General features: G+C 36.8%; 5 protein-coding genes and 1 long non-coding RNA gene across 10 annotated transcripts; 3 read left to right on the top strand and 3 right to left on the bottom strand.

Annotated features, from left to right (window-relative positions):
* On the top strand, window positions 1–5766 carry LOC110852960 (UPF0187 protein alr2987). Of its 4 annotated transcripts, none has more exons than XM_035854334.1 (10): window positions 1–147; window positions 1657–2408; window positions 2625–2776; window positions 2843–2964; window positions 3199–3614; window positions 4011–4128; window positions 4255–4382; window positions 4449–4568; window positions 4648–4755; window positions 5258–5766. In XM_035854334.1, exons 2-10 carry the CDS (start codon window positions 2307–2309, stop codon window positions 5372–5374), a joined length of 1383 nt encoding a protein of 460 aa, XP_035710227.1. In that variant the 5' UTR covers window positions 1–147; window positions 1657–2306; the 3' UTR covers window positions 5375–5766. The 4 variants fall into 4 exon arrangements, with proteins under 4 accessions (XP_035710227.1, XP_035710229.1, XP_035710228.1 ...); XM_035854336.1 differs by lacking the exon at window positions 1–147 and adding an exon at window positions 197–804; XM_035854335.1 differs by lacking the exon at window positions 1–147 and adding an exon at window positions 843–1528.
* On the bottom strand, window positions 5537–6880 carry LOC110852961. The gene is made up of 3 exons (XR_002548181.2): window positions 6372–6880; window positions 5993–6296; window positions 5537–5913 (listed from the first exon to the last, which is right to left on the bottom strand). It is a non-coding gene; the product is annotated as an uncharacterized LOC110852961 (long non-coding RNA).
* A 1035-nt stretch (window positions 6881–7915) lies between these two features.
* LOC110853157 (DNA repair and recombination protein RAD54-like) lies at window positions 7916–10920 on the top strand. Of its 2 annotated transcripts, none has more exons than XM_035854197.1 (7): window positions 7916–8092; window positions 8199–8703; window positions 8772–9067; window positions 9144–9394; window positions 9459–10305; window positions 10379–10577; window positions 10663–10920. In XM_035854197.1, the coding sequence occupies exons 2-7, from the start codon at window positions 8251–8253 to the stop codon at window positions 10855–10857; spliced, it is 2241 nt and encodes a 746-aa protein (XP_035710090.1). In that variant the 5' UTR covers window positions 7916–8092; window positions 8199–8250; the 3' UTR covers window positions 10858–10920. The 2 variants fall into 2 exon arrangements, with proteins under 2 accessions (XP_035710090.1, XP_021957091.1); XM_022101399.2 differs by having other exon boundaries at window positions 7916–8113.
* Window positions 10918–12392, bottom strand: LOC110853158 (transcription initiation factor TFIID subunit 8). The gene is made up of 4 exons (XM_022101401.2): window positions 12249–12392; window positions 12006–12154; window positions 11635–11927; window positions 10918–11561 (listed from the first exon to the last, which is right to left on the bottom strand). Exons 2-4 carry the CDS (start codon window positions 12130–12132, stop codon window positions 11127–11129), a joined length of 855 nt encoding a protein of 284 aa, XP_021957093.1. The 5' UTR covers window positions 12133–12154; window positions 12249–12392; the 3' UTR covers window positions 10918–11126.
* Window positions 12393–12412: 20 nt separating this feature from the next.
* On the top strand, window positions 12413–15396 carry LOC110852841 (glucosidase 2 subunit beta). The gene is made up of 8 exons (XM_022100965.2): window positions 12413–12518; window positions 12691–12836; window positions 12910–13122; window positions 13198–13480; window positions 13552–14132; window positions 14206–14396; window positions 14471–14614; window positions 14697–15396. Exons 2-8 carry the CDS (start codon window positions 12704–12706, stop codon window positions 14823–14825), a joined length of 1674 nt encoding a protein of 557 aa, XP_021956657.1. The 5' UTR covers window positions 12413–12518; window positions 12691–12703; the 3' UTR covers window positions 14826–15396.
* A 48-nt stretch (window positions 15397–15444) lies between these two features.
* On the bottom strand, window positions 15445–19372 carry LOC110852840 (GTPase HRas). Its single transcript, XM_022100964.2, has 6 exons — window positions 18948–19372; window positions 18816–18864; window positions 18598–18720; window positions 17965–18098; window positions 17719–17879; window positions 15445–17633 (listed from the first exon to the last, which is right to left on the bottom strand). The coding sequence occupies exons 1-6, from the start codon at window positions 18976–18978 to the stop codon at window positions 17556–17558; spliced, it is 576 nt and encodes a 191-aa protein (XP_021956656.1). The 5' UTR covers window positions 18979–19372; the 3' UTR covers window positions 15445–17555.
* Window positions 19373–19616: the final 244 nt, after the last annotated feature.

Raw genomic sequence — 19616 nt, 5'->3', positions numbered from 1 at the left:
AAATTTCCTACCCGACTCTGTTTAGTTTAATTCATAACTTGACGAGACAACGACCACAGGCAACAACGATCAGCAGATCACTGCTAATAATAACTTACTCAAGATTAGTGAATCATTAATTAATTCTCCAAACCAATAATTTCTCAGGTAAGTCAATGATAAATCTTATTCTACGAACCAATCGTAAGTAATTCGACCTGAAAGGAAACTCCGGAATATTTTACTCTTATGTTCATCCCAATAAAAAAACATACATATTTTGAACTATGTATGGAACTGATGATTCAGTCACAAAAAAATACAATTAGCACATAAAATTTGCATATTAAATTAAATTTAGCAGTGAGACGAGACTTTTTGTGTGGTCATCATTTAGTGTTTAGTACACACTACTGAACGTCTTAAGTACATCTGAGAATCTTAATTTAGAAAAAAAACACTGCAGATTGACTAATTAAAATTGCATTGTTTGTCTCATCCTCCAGGATATGAAGGTAGGTATTTATATGCCTGTATGTACAAATAGGTATACCATTAACCATAAAATATTTATAAATAGCTAGTTATATTCTGCTCACATTGCAACTATTTTAGTTCGTTATTGGCTGGCAGTATAGAGTAATAAATAATTTATTAAGTATGTAATGTATATATTTTTAACCATGAAACTGATTATTGTGTTATTGTGTAGGTGAACAATTTATTTTACAATTGTGTTTATACAGATGGTTGAAATCTGCAAGCCTCCCAAGTTTTATTGATATTGGGAGAAGATGCTTTGTTCATAAAATTCAAATAAAATAGGTAAGTGTTCAGTCAGAGTGGCTGATTTGAGGGAGGTATCTGCATAACTACTATCTCGTTAAACTTATGAATCGAAATAGCTCAACACAGCACGAGCCAAATTGATTAAATATGTACATACGATAGGTACTCATCATTCCTTAATAGTTAAAAATGTGTATGTATCTACGTGTTCAAGTCCTCGTAGTACGAATGCAGTAATGAACTTGATTTTGGCATTGAAAAACTTTTGACAGTTTTTTTCCTGTAAATTAATTCGACAAATTGGTACAGTTTTTTTGGGGGAACATTTTCGAACATGTCTTAAATATATAGACGCCCAGCAATCAGCATGTTTTCAACCTTCTCGCCACAAATAATGCGTAATTTGTAAAAAAAGCACGTGAAATTAATTGATTTTAAACTCCAGCTAGCTTTTTCGCATCAGTTTTTTGCGTCAACGTAATGTTATTGGCCCGTCTGGTCAACCAAACCACAAAACCTTGGATGATATGTATGTATGAGTGATCATCATTTCATTTTCATATAATCCTTCCTTCTCTGGTATCCAATTTCAATTAGATAGATGGAAAATTTACCTTTAATAAATCATATCGTTATTCTGTTATACATATATTCGCATCGTTCTCGAACTCGGCAGAATGAATTTTCCTTCACTTACAAGTACACGTCGCAGCAGGACTGCTACTGCTTATTAACAAACAGGCACCTCTAATTTGCCAAGGTTCTTAAATTTCAATCAGCAAAATTTAAGTTAATCTCTATTTGAGATTCATTAAACGTTTTACTAGTCTCGAGCCACTTACTTATCCTGAATATTGAATTCTTTACGTATATATAATTTTGCTCCAGGAGCTGCAAGTGCCACGACGGAATACAAGGACGCGCACCATTCGATACCTTACAAACCAGTGAACAAGTGAACACTTACCAGAAATCTGTTCCATTTTACCTTTACAAATAATCAAGTTTAAGTTTAACAGGTGTCACATTTTGCATGAATGTTTTTCTACAAAAGCCTTCTCAACAAGGAGAAAAAATATTAAATTGAAAAAAATTAACATTACATTACAACAACAATTGATCGTTAACAAGGGCAGAGAATAATAAGGATAACAACGAAATTAATAGTAATACGTATGACACTGCTGGATTGACGGTGGGATTCTTTTGGAAATAAATGTGTCACAGATAGCATAAACTCATGTACAAATATCTGAAAAGATTTTTAGCCACGTTTTAGCTAGGTAAAGCTAGTTTTTCTTTGTGCGTCTGATTTCAATTTGATATTAGCAAAAAAAGTTTGCAATTATTTGTGTGAACTTGAGAAGATTGCAACGCCAGGTTGCTTTCTCTTCGCAGTTGTATAACTACGTACACCACCTGTCCTGGAGTTACTCATTTGTGTTCAGTAATTAGATATTAGTTAGTTGTTTAGTAATTAATTTGTGCATAAGGAAATATTACGTGAGATACGCTGGGATATTAAATTCGATACAAGGATGAGGATGGCCGAGTTGCCAGACTTCTTGTGGGACCTCCAGTCGAGGTGGCCCTTCATGTTTCGTTTAAAGGGGACCGTTATCCTCCGGATATGGTGGCAGGTGAGACGATAAGAATCATAATTAATCAATTATAATTAAGTATTTCGGTGTTTGAGGACATTTTACTTGATAAGCAAGTTTATATCTGTATATCTGAAAACTTTCGGTATTCATTCGGAATTCCTTCGTCAGGCAAACACTAAAAATTCATGCATAGGTTCCCTCAAATATATGTAATTAATTAAATATTACAAAGTTAATTGTCCTTAATTAAAGGTCCTCTTCGTCTTGGTGTACACGAGCGCTGTGGTTGCAATTCACTCTTACGTTCCCCTCATGAGGATGTGTTTTCCCATGTCTTTGGTCCAAGTGCTTGGTGTCGTGATTGGGTTGCTGTTAGTGTTCAGGACGAATACGGCGTATGACAGGTATAGATTTTAGGGCAGTTTTTGAGAAAATTGGGGCTACATACAAATAATTTAATGAAATGACAGATATTGGGAGGGGCGGCGTCTCTGGTCTTCCATGACTCAGAATATCCGTACCTTGACGCGTTGTATTTGGGTTGGAGTGAGGGAGTCGGGAACTTCGAAAGAGATTGTGGAGAAACGCTCAGGTATTTCAACTTTGTAAATTGATAATTAGATAGTTGCAAAATTCGTGCAAAAATTTGCAATTTAGATGACATTTTCCAAATTTTCCTAAATTATGTAATTTTCAATTGCTCATTACAAGATTTCATGAATTTGAATTTGCTCGACTTGAGCAATAATTACGAAAATTGTGTTGATCATGATAAAAATTTATTCTCAATTCATAACTGCTACTTAAACCTGAGTTTAATTTCTAGTCATAAATCTCCTCATCGCATTCGCTTACGCCACGAAGAACTACCTCCGTGAAGAATACTCTTACGACTCTGATGGGATCAGGGAGTTGATAAAGCACATCCCCAAGTTTTGCACGCCCTCATCCAACCAACCTCTCGAGCACCAACAGCTCATCCAAGAGCAGCAGCAAGCCGACCAGCAGTGCAATAATCAGGAAATTCCCAGCGTAACGGTCACCGTTCCAGAAGAACAAGGAAATGAACCTTCAAAAACGGGTGTAATTCTCCTTCCGGGAAAGTTGACGGCAGAAGAAGACAAGTCGAAATCAGCGTCGTCTTCAGCAAAAAGGAGAAAGTCGTCGACGACACCGTTTCGAAGGCAGGATGCTAGGCGACGGTCGAGCAAAGCGCACTCCAGCTTTACGGCGCATGATTGTGTAAGGTTGATATATAAATTTTGACATAAAAGCTTTTATGAATACATGCATGAAATTAGAGTTGGGTTAGAGATTACGTAATTAGGAAAGCTTGAGAAAATTCATTTTCATAATTGGAAAAAAATTTAGACAATATTTTATAAAGTTTTTATCTGTTCGACTTTTGCCCACATTCCGCATTAAAGTTTTTAAATTGATTCGATCTGACGTAATATTAAGACAACATTTCATGGAAATGAGAAACAAATTAATTTCCCCCAAGTATGGGAGAAAGGATAAAATATGGATGTGGTGGACAGAAATGAAAGTTATGCGGCGTCAGTATATCGCAAATTTTTTTGCAATGATGCAAAAAATTGGCTAATAGCAATAAATTAATTTTTCCCCTTTTATCAGGTTACTCCGACCAATATCCCGATTGAGCTGTCCTACTACATCGCCTCATATCTCGGCACGGTCTCTGTAAAAGGACGAGACTTAACAGATCCGAGCACGATGCTTATTTGCAACCATGGTCAGTACTAAATTCTTGCACTTTTTTAATGGTCAATAATTCCTCCCTTTATTTATTGCACCATAATTTACACTTCGTACCTATATAACTAATTAATTAACTTTGCTACTCGTCCTTGCTCTCCAGCCTTAAATAATTTGGTCGATTGTCTCACCGGATTCGAAAGGATTTTACGAACCCCAATCCCACTCGCGTATTCGGTCCATTTGCATCACTCCATTTGGCTCTACCTACTCGCACTTCCGTACCAAATGGTAACTCAATTAGTATGCAAATTAACTACAATTACTTATAAACTACTAATTAATTGATTATATAAGGTCAAAGAGCTGGGTTGGTTCACCGTCCCCACCGTCGTTCTCAGCTCGTTTGCTCTGCTTGGAATTTTGGGTATCGGTTGGGAAATAGAAAACCCGTTTGGATACGATGACAATGATTTGGTAAATAAATACATACATTGTTTGTGAAATGAGTTTCAAAATTTTGAAAAAAAATTTAAAATTATATGAAACAACACAGCCACTGGACGACTTTTGCAAAGTTATACATAAAGAAATCCAGACCATTGTGGGGCACAAAGTCCCCACGCCGGACACTTGGATCTTGTCGACGAACAATCACCCCTTTGTAAGTAATTGTAGGGTAAATAGTAATTTCACGAGGAAACGAATATATTAGTGGTATTCACAGTAACCGATTATTGCGATTATAATCATTATCGATTATAATCACCCAAAAATTCTCTATGGGGAAAAATAAACCAATGTGATTATAATCGTCAAAAAAATAATCCTCTCCGAGGACGATTATTTGGATTATAATCCTTGATCCAAATGCAATTTTTTTAAAGCATCCGAAAACGTAGCCGTTGCTATGATGCTATTTAATGAATCCTGCTGGATATTTTAGGGAAAATAATCAAAATACAATAATAATCTGGTGCGTTCATGGTATATGATTATAATCGATTGTGATTATAATCGTCCTCACGATTATAATCGGTTACTGTGAATACCACTATTGTAGTAACAAATTAAGAACAGGAAAACTTAAAACAATTTGAACAACACCTTTCCACTCTTATCTGACCCTGGTCATTGAACTCTCATTTATTTTATCCTAAATAAAGGCGCCCACCTCGATGGAAAATGCGGTCGAGTTGAGTACCAAACCAGTGGAGGAAGTCAGGCTCAAACTGGCGATGGGGGCGAGTAGACGACTCACCAGTAAAGAAAGTGACAAGTAAATATTTTAGACGGTCCGGTGACCCAAAGACATTATGCAAATCATGGATAGAAATTTTATGAAATTTGAGACAATATGAGAAAAAATGGTCATATTTTTAGCCAGCTTTTCCTACCAGACTAATATTAGTATGCAAACATACATACATACTTTCACTTTGTAATTGATGGTATTTTACTATGTATTTTTATTCGAAACTGTTTTTTGCCAAGATTGTTAACAGTGACAGTTTTCTACTCATTATGTATGCAGATTTTATCCAATACTCCTCTGCAGCTTTGTAAATAGGTAGTTGATATTTGCTCCGATTGTACAGTAGTAAGAAGTCACTTATTAATTAAATACATGAAATAAATACATATCTATTTAATAGGAACAGAACACCCCTCACAAGAAAGAATTATCACAAAAATATCTGATTTACAGTTTCTCACAAGAAATTAGTTTAGCATATTTCACCCATTTTTTCGAAATTGTAACACATTAGAAAGACCTCGCTCCAGTGACAACTTCCCACAACAAGAGCATGTCCCCCATGAGCTGAAAAAAATATTCATCAATTTCTTGACCAAACTTCATAATTTCCCCCAAAAACATCTATCAATTTGCAAAATCTCACCGAATAAAACGGATGCTTGAACGTGGCCGGTTTGTTCTTTTCGAAAAAGAAGTGACCAATCCAAGCGAAGCCGTAGCCCTGAACTAGCGCCACAAGACCCAAGTACAACGGACCCACGGTAATCATGAGGACGACGAGAAGAAGGGAAAATGACGTCCCGACGAGATGAAGCCGTCGATTGTTTATATCGCAATGTTCGCCGAGGTAAAAGGGATAAAATTCTTCGAAACTCTTGTACCCACGGGGGTTGTAGGACTTTCGGGTGTAATTGTGGTTCACCACGGTGCCGCGTACGCCCATTTTGCTAAAAAATAATAACAAAGTCTTCACAAACTGATACACGTGCTTAAATAAGATCTATTTTTCTGCAAATTCTTACAATTCTGAAATATTAGTTGCAAAATTCGCACAGTTTAATGAATATGTATGTGCACAATCTCGCTAAGAAATCACTGTATCACTGTAGCTATTTAATAATGCATATATTTATCACACTCTAAAAATTAAATACGCTGATTGGCTCGGATTGCTTATCTGCCACTTGACAGCTTGCAAAACATTATATCAATGTAATCGTAAGTGATAAGGTTTAGTCATGGGTTGGTTCAAGTCCCAGCGAAATACGGAGATGATGATTCCATCATTATATAGTTTAGTTTAATAGCATGGGAAAATCAGTCCAAAGTGTATAATTAAATGCTGCACTATCACCACCACTCCACTAGATTTAGCTAAACTCGAGTTAAACTACTTAGGTATCAAGTTAAATAATAATATTTTTATTACACTGGTGCACACCGCAGAAATTTATATGATGCAAATATATAATTCTGTGTTGCAACGTTTAAGTCACGAATGCGTATGTATCATGCTACAATTCTCGTGTAGTGAAATAATTAACCAAGGACTTCCTTCCTTCATGAAAATTTGTATGTATATGTTGTATTGTCAGCTTGTTCATATAACGTTTCTACGTCCCCTATTCCTTCCGAGAAGGATGTACTTACACATGCATATATAAAAAAAATGAGTCAATATTACTGCCTGCACTTTACTTGGTGCGTATAACTAAAGGGAAGTTGGACATGATGAAAAGGGAGGAATAATACAGAGTCAGCATAGGCAATTGTCTCATCAGACGACTAAAGCGCTAGCAAATTCATGCCATGGTCAAAGTTGCAGAGGACGCGTCCAAATTGGTTTTGAGAATGTGTAGAGGAATCCTTAACTAACTTTAGCTATTAGCTTCAGCTTTAGTTAACGTTGCATTAAGGGAATGGTATGGTTGTCTGTGCACTTTAAGTGAACACTTCCCTTTCCATTACTAAGCGTTTCATTCATGTGCATTTCATGTATCAACAACCAGCTTCATGTTTATAATGACTGTAATTAAGTTTCTGATGAATAAATTACGTATGAACCCGAAATCTAGGAATGTGCGAAATGAAAAGTTGTGAAATTATTTATTGTATTCGAATTTGTTGTTTCTTGAAATTGTAGCATGTTACGGGAAACTTGTAAATATGACTTGAGTTTGTTATTGCTATATAGTTTGTATCATCCTACATTTATAGAAATTAATTTTGCCAATTCATCTCTAAATAGTCTCAAAACTTATGACTAAACTTACAAAAATTAAATGGAGAAAATTGGATAATATCGGCGCCATTAATTAGGAACTATGAAAAAAATATTTTAATTACTACTATTAGGTAGTAGACGATTCAAGTGCTAAAGCAAGCAAAAATATTTAGAAAATAATTTATACTACTATTTTTCATATTATTCATAATATTTTCTTCCAGAAATCCATTTTCATGAATTTCATTATTGCTAAAAAAAAGTACGCAAGACGCATACGAATGCAACAAAGGAGAAACGAGCGTTGAGAAATAAAACGAGATGAGACTTGAGTTGAATTCTACTGACCGGGTGGAAAGTGAACGAGCGGTTTCATACTTCAATCCAACATTCCAGCTATTTTTCACGAAATTCATGTATTTTGATATTTAATTACTGACAATTGTTTCAAAATATACTCAGAAAGTTTTGATATCTTGACGGGACTTCAACAGGGCTGGGTTTTAACATGGCGTAAAGGTGAAAAAACGTTGACTATCCGTACGTGACTAGTTTTTACTACTTTTTACTTATTATTTTGCTTAGGAAGATTTAATTAGTTAGCTCTTTCTGTTCTATTTCATAGCACAAAATAATTAACTTGGGGTCAAATCTGAAGCCTTGTCCGTTATTTAATTATGCCTTTTCTCCGTCGAAGTCGTGCCCCCTCTCAAGCCCTCCACCCCCAACTCAGCCAAAAATTTCCCACCCAGAAAAACGGTCGTGTCACCTTATCCACAATATCGAAATCGTCTTCCCGTCCCGGACGTGCTGTTAAGAATAAGAAGACAAAACATATCGACTCTGAAGATGATGATTCGGAGAATGAGGACGAACCAAAGACCAAGAAACTTAATAACAATGACGATCGAACCCCACTCGCAGAACTGACCCCACACGAACAATTAATTCGGGAAGTGCTAGTACTGAAGAGACCCTTCAAAGTACCGATACCTGGATATGTCGCAGGTTATTCGGGGAGAACGCTCGGCTACCGGAAAGACGTAGGGAAACGTGCCCTTCATGACGAAACTGCTCCGGGGGCGTTGATCTTGTACGTACCTGAGCCAGTACCGATCGGGGTCAAGATTGTGAGTAAATGTTACTGATTTAATGATTTATATAAACTGTAGTTTAATTAGACTAATTATTTTCCCAGGAACCGGATAAGGTCGAAGTCCACGTCGTCGTCGATCCCGTTCTCTCAGCCATCCTCCGTCCCCATCAGCGCGAAGGGGTCAAATTTTTATGGGAGTGCGTCTCTGGGATCCGTATTCCTGGCAGTTATGGTGCTATCATGGCTGATGAGATGGGCTTGGGAAAAACTCTCCAAGTTGTCTCCCTTATTTGGACGCTATTGAAACAGTCGCCGAGTGGAAAGCCTGGTGTTGCAAATGCAGTCATTGTCGCGCCCTCATCGTTGGTGAAGAATTGGGCGAACGAATTTGTAAAATGGTTGGTAGAACATATATTTAGAAACCAGCAAAGTAGAGGTTACGAGTTAATTAATTAAATTAATTGTTTCATTTAGGCTGGGCAACCGTGTCCCCACTCTTCCGATGGATGGCGGCTCCAAGGATGAAATTGACAAGAAATTGGAAGCCTTCGTCATGGCTCCTGTATACTCTGGCGGTCGTCGAGTGACCACCCCTGTGTTGATTATTTCCTATGAAACCTTCCGACTCCACGCCCACGTCTTGACGAAAGGAGAGCTCGGAATTGTCATCTGTGATGAGGGACATCGACTTAAAAACAGGGAAAATCAGACCTACGCCGCACTAGGTAGAGAATTTATAGTTTTTATCTATTCGCTCATTTTTTAACACCACAATTTTGTCCTCCATAGTTCAATTAAAGTGTAAGAAACGCGTCATCCTTTCCGGCACTCCCATCCAAAACGACCTCCTCGAATACTTTTCTCTCGTCCACTTCGTCTCAGAAGGGATTCTCGGGACGGCACAAGAATTCAGGAAAAATTTTGAACTACCAATCCTCAAGTCCCGTGATTCGTTTGCCTCCGATAAAGAAAATGCTGCTGGACAGGAAAAATTGAGAGAATTATCAGCTGCCGTAGAAAAATGTATGATCCGCCGTACCTCTGCCTTATTAACGAAATATTTGCCTCAAAAGATAGAGCTTGTCGTCTGCTGTAACTTGACCCCGGATCAGGCCACACTTTACAAAAAACACGCCCTGAAATTCACATCCTCGTCGGCAGGCGGAAATAAAGCTACATCTACTCTCGCAGCGATCACCAGTCTGAAAAAGTTATGCAACCATCCCGATCTCATAGCAGATCCTCTCCCCTCGAAATTAAATGTCGAGGCTTCCGGAAAATTCAAAGTTCTTGACATGCTACTCGCCGTGATTAAATCGACAACCGATGATAAAATTGTCCTTGTATCAAATTATACGCAAACAATGGACTTTTTCGAAAAGTTGTGTCAACTTAGAAAATATGGATTTACCCGGCTAGACGGATCGATGGCTATCAAGAAGAGGATGAAAGTGGTGGATCGATTTAATGACCCCACGAATAAATCAGAGTTCATTTTTATGCTAAGTAGTAAGGCTGGTGGGTGTGGGCTTAATTTAATTGGGGCGAATCGTCTCATAATGTTCGATCCAGATTGGAATCCGGCGAATGATGCGCAAGCCATGGCCAGAGTTTGGCGAGATGGACAGAAGAAACAGTAAGCCAATTACTAACTAATTAATCTTGATACTACTGAAGTGCTAATTAATGACCTCGTAATTATTTTTCAGATGCTTCGTCTACCGTTTCTTGGCCACTGGGACATTAGAAGAGCGTATTCTACAGCGCCAATCACACAAAAAGTCACTCTCTTCCTCAATCGTGGATCAGGATGAGGACCAAATGGCTAAGAAATTTGATCTCGCTATGCTCAAAAAGTTGTTCAAACTGGAGGAAGAAACTGAATCGGATACGCACGATAATCTTCATGTAATAAATAATTGTTACACTATGCATAAATAATCCTGATAATTTAGTAGTGTTTAAAACTAATATGAAATTTTAATTTATGCAGTGCACCCGATGCGTGAACGGTATCCAAATAAAAAAACCTCCAGAAGGCTCCGATTGTAATTCGGACTTGAGTGAATGGAATCACACGAGAGACCGGAAGGGGATACCAGACGTCGCTTTGAAACAGGTCCACGGTGCGGGAGGAATCTCGTTCGTCTTTCATCACATATCTCATGAACCTATCGTTATACCTTAAGGAAGAAAGTTTACGCTTATTTAAGATGATTAACTGCCAATAATAATTTTGGTTAATTAATACTGAATGAAAGCTTTTATTCATTTTATTTATATAACAATTCTTTGAATACGAATCGTTAAATTGAGAACATGTCAGGAAATTGTGATGTCATCTTTAAAAAATATACATTTCTTACAATTAACTTTTGTTACAATTAATTAATACAACAAACACGAGTCAAGAAAAAATCCTTAAAAATATTTAATTATCAGTCAATTTGATTCAAATTAACTCGACTTCTTACCCGGAGATTTACGAAACGGTTTGACTGGCCGAAGAAATGGATTGTCAATCAATTCCCAGCTCACACTGACTGCTGCCTTTTTCGCTGGCGGTGCTACGGCACCACCCTCCTTGGTCTCGTTATCAGAGTCATCGTCATTCAACTTTGGCAAATTTTCTACGACTTTCTCCTTCCTGACGAAATTTAATCGCTGGGGGGTAGGATCCTCTTCGAAAATCTGATCCCGTGGAACCAACGGATCCACACAAGTTACCGGTTTAGGCAATATCATGGGGTACATGGATTGATTTTCGGGAAAAATGTAGTAGCATGGCGAGGTCCGGGCGATATACTTTGTTAACGAGCGTTCCAAGTCGCGCTTTTGTTGCGACATCTTTTCTCGGCAGGCTGAGTAATCAGTGAGGGGTTGTTTGTGGGTCTGGCAAAGAAGTACCGCAATTAGTATTTAATAAATTATATACAGTGCTTAGAACTGAATTTATGAGACTCACCGGAGTCCGAATATACGCGTGAGGATCCGGCATGGGGGGAAAGTAATCTGGAATATAATTTGGTAAAGGTCTCTTCTTCCCTGCTGAAAGAATGGAGGGCACTTTCGGCAGAGGCAACCCTCCTGGGGCAGGAATCACGGGTTTCGTACTGCGCCGACTGAATGCTCTCAACCCAACAGGATCGACTTTAATTCCCATGTCGACAAGGGCCATGGTCACATCGCCAACTGTGGGCTCAACCCGGCCAGCCAATTCAGTAAACATTCGAGTAGTGCGACCCATCTCGGTGAGTACTGGAAGAAATAAGTTTAAATCCAATCACAAATTAATTTAAAAAAACAACAGCGAATTTGCATTTCCAATAAACTTACTGCTTTGAAACATTTCCGTCAACATTTCCAATGCGACACTCTCTCCGCTTTCATACCCGACTTCTTGTACCATGAGGGCCACTGCTTGGCTGAGTAATTTGCGACGCTGATTTTGTGGGGGGTCCATTGTTAACCAAAGTTTAACCAACCTTAAACGTTAACATTTTCAAATCAAAATTGTAACTCAGTTCAACAACGAATATAAATTCAAAGTACGAAAAGTTGTACGAAACAATCACTTACCAATGGGTATATAGTCAATTTTACGCAAAATGTGTCAATTAATTAATTTTTCAAATAATTAATATTTTTCGTCACAAATAACATAGCCGGGATTTTGTGTTTTGTTTTGCATTTTGGACTTTTGATTATTTCGCCGACTTGACTTGTCTCAGTTCGACGTGAAACTCCGCCAAATTCCATACTTTGTACAACTCACTCTTCTCATCAGTGTCATACAAGATTTATTTTGTGTCGGCATTTCAAAATCAGTTGTACTCTTTCGAAATTTGGGTAAGTGTTAAGGTCACCGTGTTATTAAATCAGGTATCGTCGTCTGCAAAGAGTTAGCAAAGGCCGTTATTTTGTAAGAGTTGATTATAGTGAAGATATAAATGTTTTATGTAACATTTTTCTCAAGTTGATTTCATAAAATTATAATAATTCGAAATTTAACTACTTCTAGCGTTTCAGATAAGATGTTAACGTCATTCTCAATCTCACCCTGCATGGGGAAAGTTAACAGTTTATCGTTCCTCTTTGTCTTTTCCGTTCTTTCAAATCGGTTCGTGATCTCGGATAATTTAACACCTCGTGGAGTTCCTTTATCAAGTGAGTATTAAGTATTCTTTTATTTTGTGTATAAGTGTATGAAATCAACGGTTTATGCTTTTGGTGTGTTCAGGGGCTGCCTTGTACGACCCTCAAAAGGATTTCAGTTGTCTCGACGGCTCAAAACTTATCCCGTTTTCAATGGTTAATGACGACTATTGCGACTGTCCGGACGGAAGTGATGAGCCTGGGACATCGGCGTGTTCACGAGGGAGCTTCTTTTGTCAAAATGCTGGTTTTGTGGCAGGATATATACCGTCAAGTCGGGTTAATGATCACATTTGTGGTAACGACAAGATTCAAACTTAGTTTATAGTGCTTAATTTCCTGATTACAAATTAATTTTTGCCGTGTTTTTCAGATTGTTGCGACGGCTCCGACGAATCAGGAACTGTTCAATGTTCCAACACATGTGACGAGCTCGGTCGTGCTGCTCGCGAGGAAGGGGAGCGCCTTGCCAAACTGTTGAAAGATGGTTATCAAAAACGGGTCGAGATGGCCAGCTCGGGCAAAGAATTTCGCAAGTCGAAGGACGAGGAGAAAGCAAAACTAGAAGTGGAGAGGCAAAGACTTGAAATTATCAAAACTGAGAAGGAGAGGATAAAGGAAGAAGTTGAAGCTCCAGAAAAAGAGGCTTTAGAAAGGTATACAGTGTTAATTTGCTTAAATAGCTAATTATTTTATTTGTAATAACTATGTATGAATTTATCTCCAGGTACCGCTTGATTGAGGAAGAGAAACAAAAACTCCTCAATGCCGCCGAGGAAGCTAAAGCCGCCTCAGAAGCTGAAAACATGTTCATTCTTTTGGATTCCAACGGGGACGGAAAGCTAACCAAGGATGAAATAAAAACGCGACAGACTTTCGATAAAAATAAGGATGGCGAAGTTTCGGACGACGAGGCCCTCTTCTTTTTAAACATGGAGGAGGAAATGTCCAAAGAAGACTTTCTCACGACTGGATGGATGATGGCGAAGCCCTTCTTTCTCATGGACCAAGGTATGTTCCAACCTCCAATAGAAGACCAGGAAGAAGAACAAGAGCCATCCTTAATGTCAGGAGGACAACCCATCACGGTGACTGAAGCCCCGTTAAAAGAATTAACCGAAGAGGAAATCCAAGCTCAGGGAGACCACGTTTCGTATAATGCAGCTGGAGAAAAGGAAATCATTCCTGGCGTCGTAGAGGAGCAGGAGGAGGAGGAGGAATTGTATGAAGAAGACGGCCCCGCGTCGGTGGAAGATGTCAAAGTTGAAGAGTCAAAGTATGACGAGGCTACGCAGCAATTAATCGATGGTGATTTAAACTAAATTTGTAAGTTAGTTTGCATATGCTTGTTTTAGTTTCAAGATGAAATTATTTATTTTAGCTGCTGAAAAGGCAAGAAGCGAATTTAACGAGGCGGACAAAAGTGTGAGAGACATTGTTCACCAACTCGAAGAGCTTAATGACGTCCTCAACCTCGACTTTGGCGATGATGAGAGATTCGCCCCCTTGCACGGACAGTGTTTCGATTTCGAGGACAGAGAATATGTTTACACGTTGTGTCCATTTAAATCGGTACATAGAGATTTCATAAAATTTATGTAAAAATATAAATGCATTTATTAAATTATTTCGTGGTTATTATTCAGGCCACCCAAAAACCACGCAATGGCGGAGGTGAAGTAAATTTAGGTAAATGGGGTTCCTGGACTGGTCCGGAGGACAATAAGTACACGGAAATGTTTTACGATCGAGGCCAAAATTGCTGGAATGGGCCAAATCGTTCTGCCCGGGTAGAGATATTACTTACACATAGCAGTTTAGCTCATAATTCCTATAAAATATTGATTATTTCATTCCTCATTCATTCTTTAGGTTAAAATCGCATGCGGAACAGAAAATAGGTTAACTGGAGTGTCCGAGCCGTCCCGGTGTGAATATCAGTATGAATACATTTCTCCAGCAGCATGTTCTCAACCACACCATGGTCATGATGAACTTTAATGTCTGTGTTATTTAAGAAGAGGATTATACAGAATAGGAATACCCACTCCTTCTCTTGAAAATATCGATTAATCATTAAACTCCTACTTATATTATGTACGAAGTGGGCACCATATTTGTAAATTGTAAACGAAGAAAGAAGATATGACACCCTGAATATTATTAGTCAATTATTATTTGAGATTAAGTTTTAATTTAATTACTTAATTATTGGGCTTAAAATAGTGTTTCCTCATTCAATGAAAACGTCATAATATTGTAAATACAAGCCCACATTTGTAGTGTGCCTCTTTACGTGTTATCCAATATAATGTTATCAATAATCAATTATGTTATCTTGAAGTTTCTCTATTCCAACTCAATTGTTATCTCTGCATTTACTTTTAACGAGTCATATGAAAATTAGTGATAAGTTTAAGTTCGATATAAAATGTGATTTTCATTCCAACAGAATTACCTAAACATAATATAATTGTTATTTAATGCTGCTGGTTTAACTGATAAAATTTGCATATGGATAAATTATTATAACTATTTGATAAATTATTATGAGTAAAGATTGTGAAAAAAACTTGACAGTTATTAGTTCATAACTTTCTTCTTGATTGTTATATTTTGATTTCATAACGGTTTTTGCTTTTTGATTTATTTTCTTGAATTTTAATTTTTCATATTGTACCCTATTTACACAATACAGTAGAGGAATGAATTCGTCTAGAATTTTACTCTTCTAGCATTTCATTTCATTAAACACGAATGAATTTTTAATTTATTATTAGACACGAGTACAAGAAACAATTTTTGCTTTTTCTTCTTCTCCATCACCAAAGTTTTCGATTCTCATGAAAATTTCATTTTTTAATTTATGATTTGGTTTCATTTTGGTGATTTTGATTCTTTGTTTGCTAAATCTGGTTTTAATTGGAACTGAAATAATTAATATATAGGGCAGCTCATCGCATCCTTCTTCTTTTGAGTTAACAAAATTGTTAACTAATAATTAATTAATTATAGCATTCATTCTTTACTCTCGTCATAAATAAATTTGTGCTCTGATATCATCTTTCCATCGCAAGACAATTAATAATTAAAAATAGCCTTTTAATAATTAATTAAACAAGTTCACTTCATTTGCTGGTGGTTTGGTTAACTAATTATTTTAGTCGTTTAAAAAGAATATAAGGAATATTTAAACCGAAGCATTTTTTGGTTCGGAGTAAATATGTTTAGTTTATATAGGTATGTATGAATCAGGAATTTAAGCAGAAAATATTTTAAAAAACATGTCTCTCTGTGTAATCAATGAACTAATTTTAATGATAATATGAAGATGAATACCCTTCAGTATTAACTGTGTGCTATCACTTCGTGTAGTTGACTTGACGTTGACGCATAAAATTAAATGATTATTAATTAATTGCCTATTTAAAAATTAACCAAAACTCAAATAGCTTGACCACCTTTCACACACACCTTTCCACCACATTCTACATAATAAGTTAGTTAATTGCTTTCTTAATTCTTCGTCTCCTCATTTTTTATATAGCAAATATATCAAAATATCAATCATCGATGATGGATGCGGCTCCTTCTCATTTCTCAACTTTTAATTAATTAATTCATATATATGTATATAGCTAGAGCATCTTGTTTCAGTTTTCACAGTTGTAACAATATTAGATTATGTATGCATTTTAAGAGTTAACAAAATTAAGAGTTTTTGTAAATAACAGACACATGCTTTTTAAGGTTCATCAGGTGACTTTAAGCTAATTTTATATAAGGGAGGAGAAAAAAGCTAGAGATAATGTTTCAAAGTTTTTTTCTTTCTTATAAAAAATGTGTTAATACAAGCAGCGTATTAAAAATGCATTCCTTCCTTCTTAAGAACGACATTTTTGTTTATATTAAGTAGCAGTTTTAGATTTGGTAGTGATTTTTAGTTAGAGACACATTTAGATTTTTTCAATACGGACAGTGAGATTTTTTATAAGGTTAAATATAAAATGGTTAAAATTTCAACAGTCGGTTTTAAATTTTAAAGTTCTCTGACACATTATGTTTTATACGTATTTCTCAGGAAGTCACTCTTTTAGTACGTCATCGTCGTCCTAAGTATATTAAACTCGTTCTTCTTGTTGTGTAGTCATCATTTTCATTTTACTGTCAGAGAAGGAAGGAGAGACAAAGGGCACACATTTTGCTCATGAATTAATTTTTTTAGAGTATGTAATTTAAGTGGAGTTTAAGTTTTTAAGACATTTTAGCTAGCTCTTTCCTGCATGCTGAACATGAAGATAAGATATACATATATATATATATTTAAAGGAGAGGAAGATAAGGTGTTGTGGAATTATGTAGTGATTGTAGTAAGTAATAAGAATTGTGGTGTGGCTGTCGTGTTGAAAAAAATACAAAACATTACAAGAAACACAACCAATACATTTCTGTTCATAATATATCATCTACCTAGGAAAAAAAATTATTACTTTTTGTGATGTGTATATAATTAATTAAAATGTGTTGTTTAAAATTCATTATATCTCGTAGTGTCTGGTGGGAGGACATGATAAATACGAAGACTCTGGGAGGCAACTACTTCTATTTAATACCCTACACAAATTATTCATTATTATATTATTATTATGACGGGCTGACAAGAAGTAAAGTAATGACCACACGTTATAAATTTAAATTAATATAATTAGCTATGCTTAAAATTGGGGTGGATTAGAGAATTGAACATTTCCACCGACCCGGACGACCACCCCCGGGTTTATTTCTCTTGTCTTTCCCTTTCCTTTCCTTCTGCAATATTCAATCGCATCCACACATATTAATTAAACGGGGGCCATACAAGTTGGCATTTAAAAAAATAATCCACTGTACTCACGTCTTTTCTAATTTCTCTCACGAGTGTATAAAAAGCCTCATCTACGCCCATCCTTGTTTTGGCAGAAGTTTCGACAAAAGGAATTCCATATTGTCTTGCTACATCTCTTGCTTCTGACATCCGGACCGTTCTCGTTTGAAGGTCACATTTGTTTCCTACCACTTCATCAAATCAAGGCGTACCACATATTAATTACACATGTCGACATTGTAAAACTGCTCTTAATTGACCAATTTCTCCACTTACAAACCATGGGTACATCGTCAGCATCCTTAACCCGTTTAATTTGTTCCCTATACATACTGATATCTTCAAAGGATTTGGAGTTATTGACGGCAAATACTAGTAGGAATCCCTCTCCTGTCCTCATATACTGGTCTCTGTTTAAACAAGAAAAAGTGAAGGTGTTTTTCTTGTCACATCCGCCATCAGATCTTAACCCTTTAAACTGTAACGACGACAATTGTCGTTTTATAAGAAATGGTTTAATTCGGGAGTACGACAAAAGTCGTCCTGAAAAATCGTGGTCATGGCGCGGAAGGAAGACAATTGTCGTTTCTAGGAGGTCATTGATTTTCACCATTTTCTCTCCGCGACCGAAAATTTGTTGCAATTTTGAGGGATTTCTCCTATGCCAACACAATGCTAAATTTGAAGATTTTCTTCCCAAAAATTTGGATATTTCCCTATACAACGCAATGTTAAATTTTTGATTTTTCAGTTTTTCGAGTTTTATTAAAAACTCCTGAATTTCTCCTCCCGCGCCATGACCACAACATACTTATAGTGTCCCCGATTTAATGCATTTTCTTGTCGTCAATCATACACGTTAAAGGGTTAATCACAATCTCTTAAATTCTCTTATCATCTGTCACCCACCTCATGGCACTATACTCCTCCTGACCGGCGGTGTCGAGAATGTCTAGTAGACACGTTTCCCCATCGATAACAACCTGTTTTCTATACGAATCCTCGATCGTGGGGTCGTATTCATCTACAAAACTGTAAATTGACACAAAACAATTATTCATCAAACCCCACGGAAAAACGGAAATTACATCATTAATTACATATTACTCATCTCTCTTGTCACTTACTGATTTTGGATAAGCTGAATTGTCAAGGCACTCTTGCCCACGCCACCAGCTACAGGGAACAAATTCGTTTCATTTTTAAATTCACATACACCTTAATATCACTAAATTGCATTAAATTAATGTCGTTCTTACCACCAACAACGACCAACTTATACTCCGTCATGGTCTCGTCGTCCACGTCACGACAAAAGGCGACGGCGACGACAAAGTAATGACGGACAACCCACCCACCCGAAAAAACTCGCGATATCCTCCCCGAAAGAAATATTTGTATTCGAAAACAATACACACTTTGATAATATGTAATAATTTCTTTACACTTTTACTTAAAAATAAAAAACCACCAGTACGAGGATAGCCTAATTTTTTTAAGTCGTGATAAAATTTTCAGGAGTTTTTCGCATCGAGAGTGACTGAGTAAAAGATGAGCTATTTTGTAGCAATTTGTATTTAGTACTCGATTTATGCTGGAAGTGGATGAGAGAGAAAATTAAATCACACTACAAGGAGTAAGTAACCAAAATGTAGTAGTAGTATGAGTCCAATAGTAGTTTTGTTTAGTATATAAGGGCTGGTTTGGCTATATAAGTTGCCTCCACTACTCATCCGGCAGATGACACAAAAGACGCACTTCACATTACGCCAGCAGTCCAAATCATGCAAAAATCCATTTCTCCACTCGGCAAGTAGGAGACTGGTTCTATTTCGGCAAAAAATTTGGGCGAAAATGGGATAAAAATGGGTGGTGAAAAAGTCGAACGAATTTGAGCGGTGTCAAAATTGTGATTTACCTTTCCGGAG

The sequence above is a fragment of the Folsomia candida genome, unplaced genomic scaffold (assembly GCF_002217175.1).
Source record: "Folsomia candida strain VU population unplaced genomic scaffold, ASM221717v1 Fcan01_Sc008, whole genome shotgun sequence".
NCBI classification, from domain to species: Eukaryota; Metazoa; Arthropoda; class Collembola; order Entomobryomorpha; family Isotomidae; genus Folsomia; species Folsomia candida.
This window is presented reverse-complemented; position numbering and strand designations above follow the sequence as displayed.

Coding starts and splice junctions, on each gene's coding strand:
- LOC110852960 (XM_035854334.1), top strand. CDS start 2,307: ATGAGGATGGCCGAGTTGCCAGACTTCTTGTGGGACCTCCAGTCGAGG. Junction 2,409..2,624: donor TCCTCCGGATATGGTGGCAG/GTGAGACGATAA, acceptor CCTTAATTAAAG/GTCCTCTTCGTCTTGGTGTA. Junction 4,383..4,448: donor TCGCACTTCCGTACCAAATG/GTAACTCAATTA, acceptor TGATTATATAAG/GTCAAAGAGCTGGGTTGGTT.
- LOC110853157 (XM_035854197.1), top strand. CDS start 8,251: ATGCCTTTTCTCCGTCGAAGTCGTGCCCCCTCTCAAGCCCTCCACCCC. Junction 9,395..9,458: donor TCAGACCTACGCCGCACTAG/GTAGAGAATTTA, acceptor TGTCCTCCATAG/TTCAATTAAAGTGTAAGAAA. Junction 10,578..10,662: donor ATACGCACGATAATCTTCAT/GTAATAAATAAT, acceptor TAATTTATGCAG/TGCACCCGATGCGTGAACGG.
- LOC110853158 (XM_022101401.2), bottom strand. CDS start 12,132: ATGGACCCCCCACAAAATCAGCGTCGCAAATTACTCAGCCAAGCAGTG. Junction 11,928..12,005: donor GACGGAAATGTTTCAAAGCA/GTAAGTTTATTG, acceptor TATTTCTTCCAG/TACTCACCGAGATGGGTCGC. Junction 11,562..11,634: donor ACGCGTATATTCGGACTCCG/GTGAGTCTCATA, acceptor CTTCTTTGCCAG/ACCCACAAACAACCCCTCAC.
- LOC110852841 (XM_022100965.2), top strand. CDS start 12,704: ATGTTAACGTCATTCTCAATCTCACCCTGCATGGGGAAAGTTAACAGT. Junction 13,481..13,551: donor GAAAAAGAGGCTTTAGAAAG/GTATACAGTGTT, acceptor ATTTATCTCCAG/GTACCGCTTGATTGAGGAAG. Junction 14,133..14,205: donor TACGCAGCAATTAATCGATG/GTGATTTAAACT, acceptor TATTTATTTTAG/CTGCTGAAAAGGCAAGAAGC.
- LOC110852840 (XM_022100964.2), bottom strand. CDS start 18,978: ATGACGGAGTATAAGTTGGTCGTTGTTGGTG. Junction 18,099..18,597: donor GAGGAGTATAGTGCCATGAG/GTGGGTGACAGA, acceptor TTGTTTAAACAG/AGACCAGTATATGAGGACAG. Junction 17,634..17,718: donor TGAGAGAAATTAGAAAAGAC/GTGAGTACAGTG, acceptor TGAATATTGCAG/AAGGAAAGGAAAGGGAAAGA.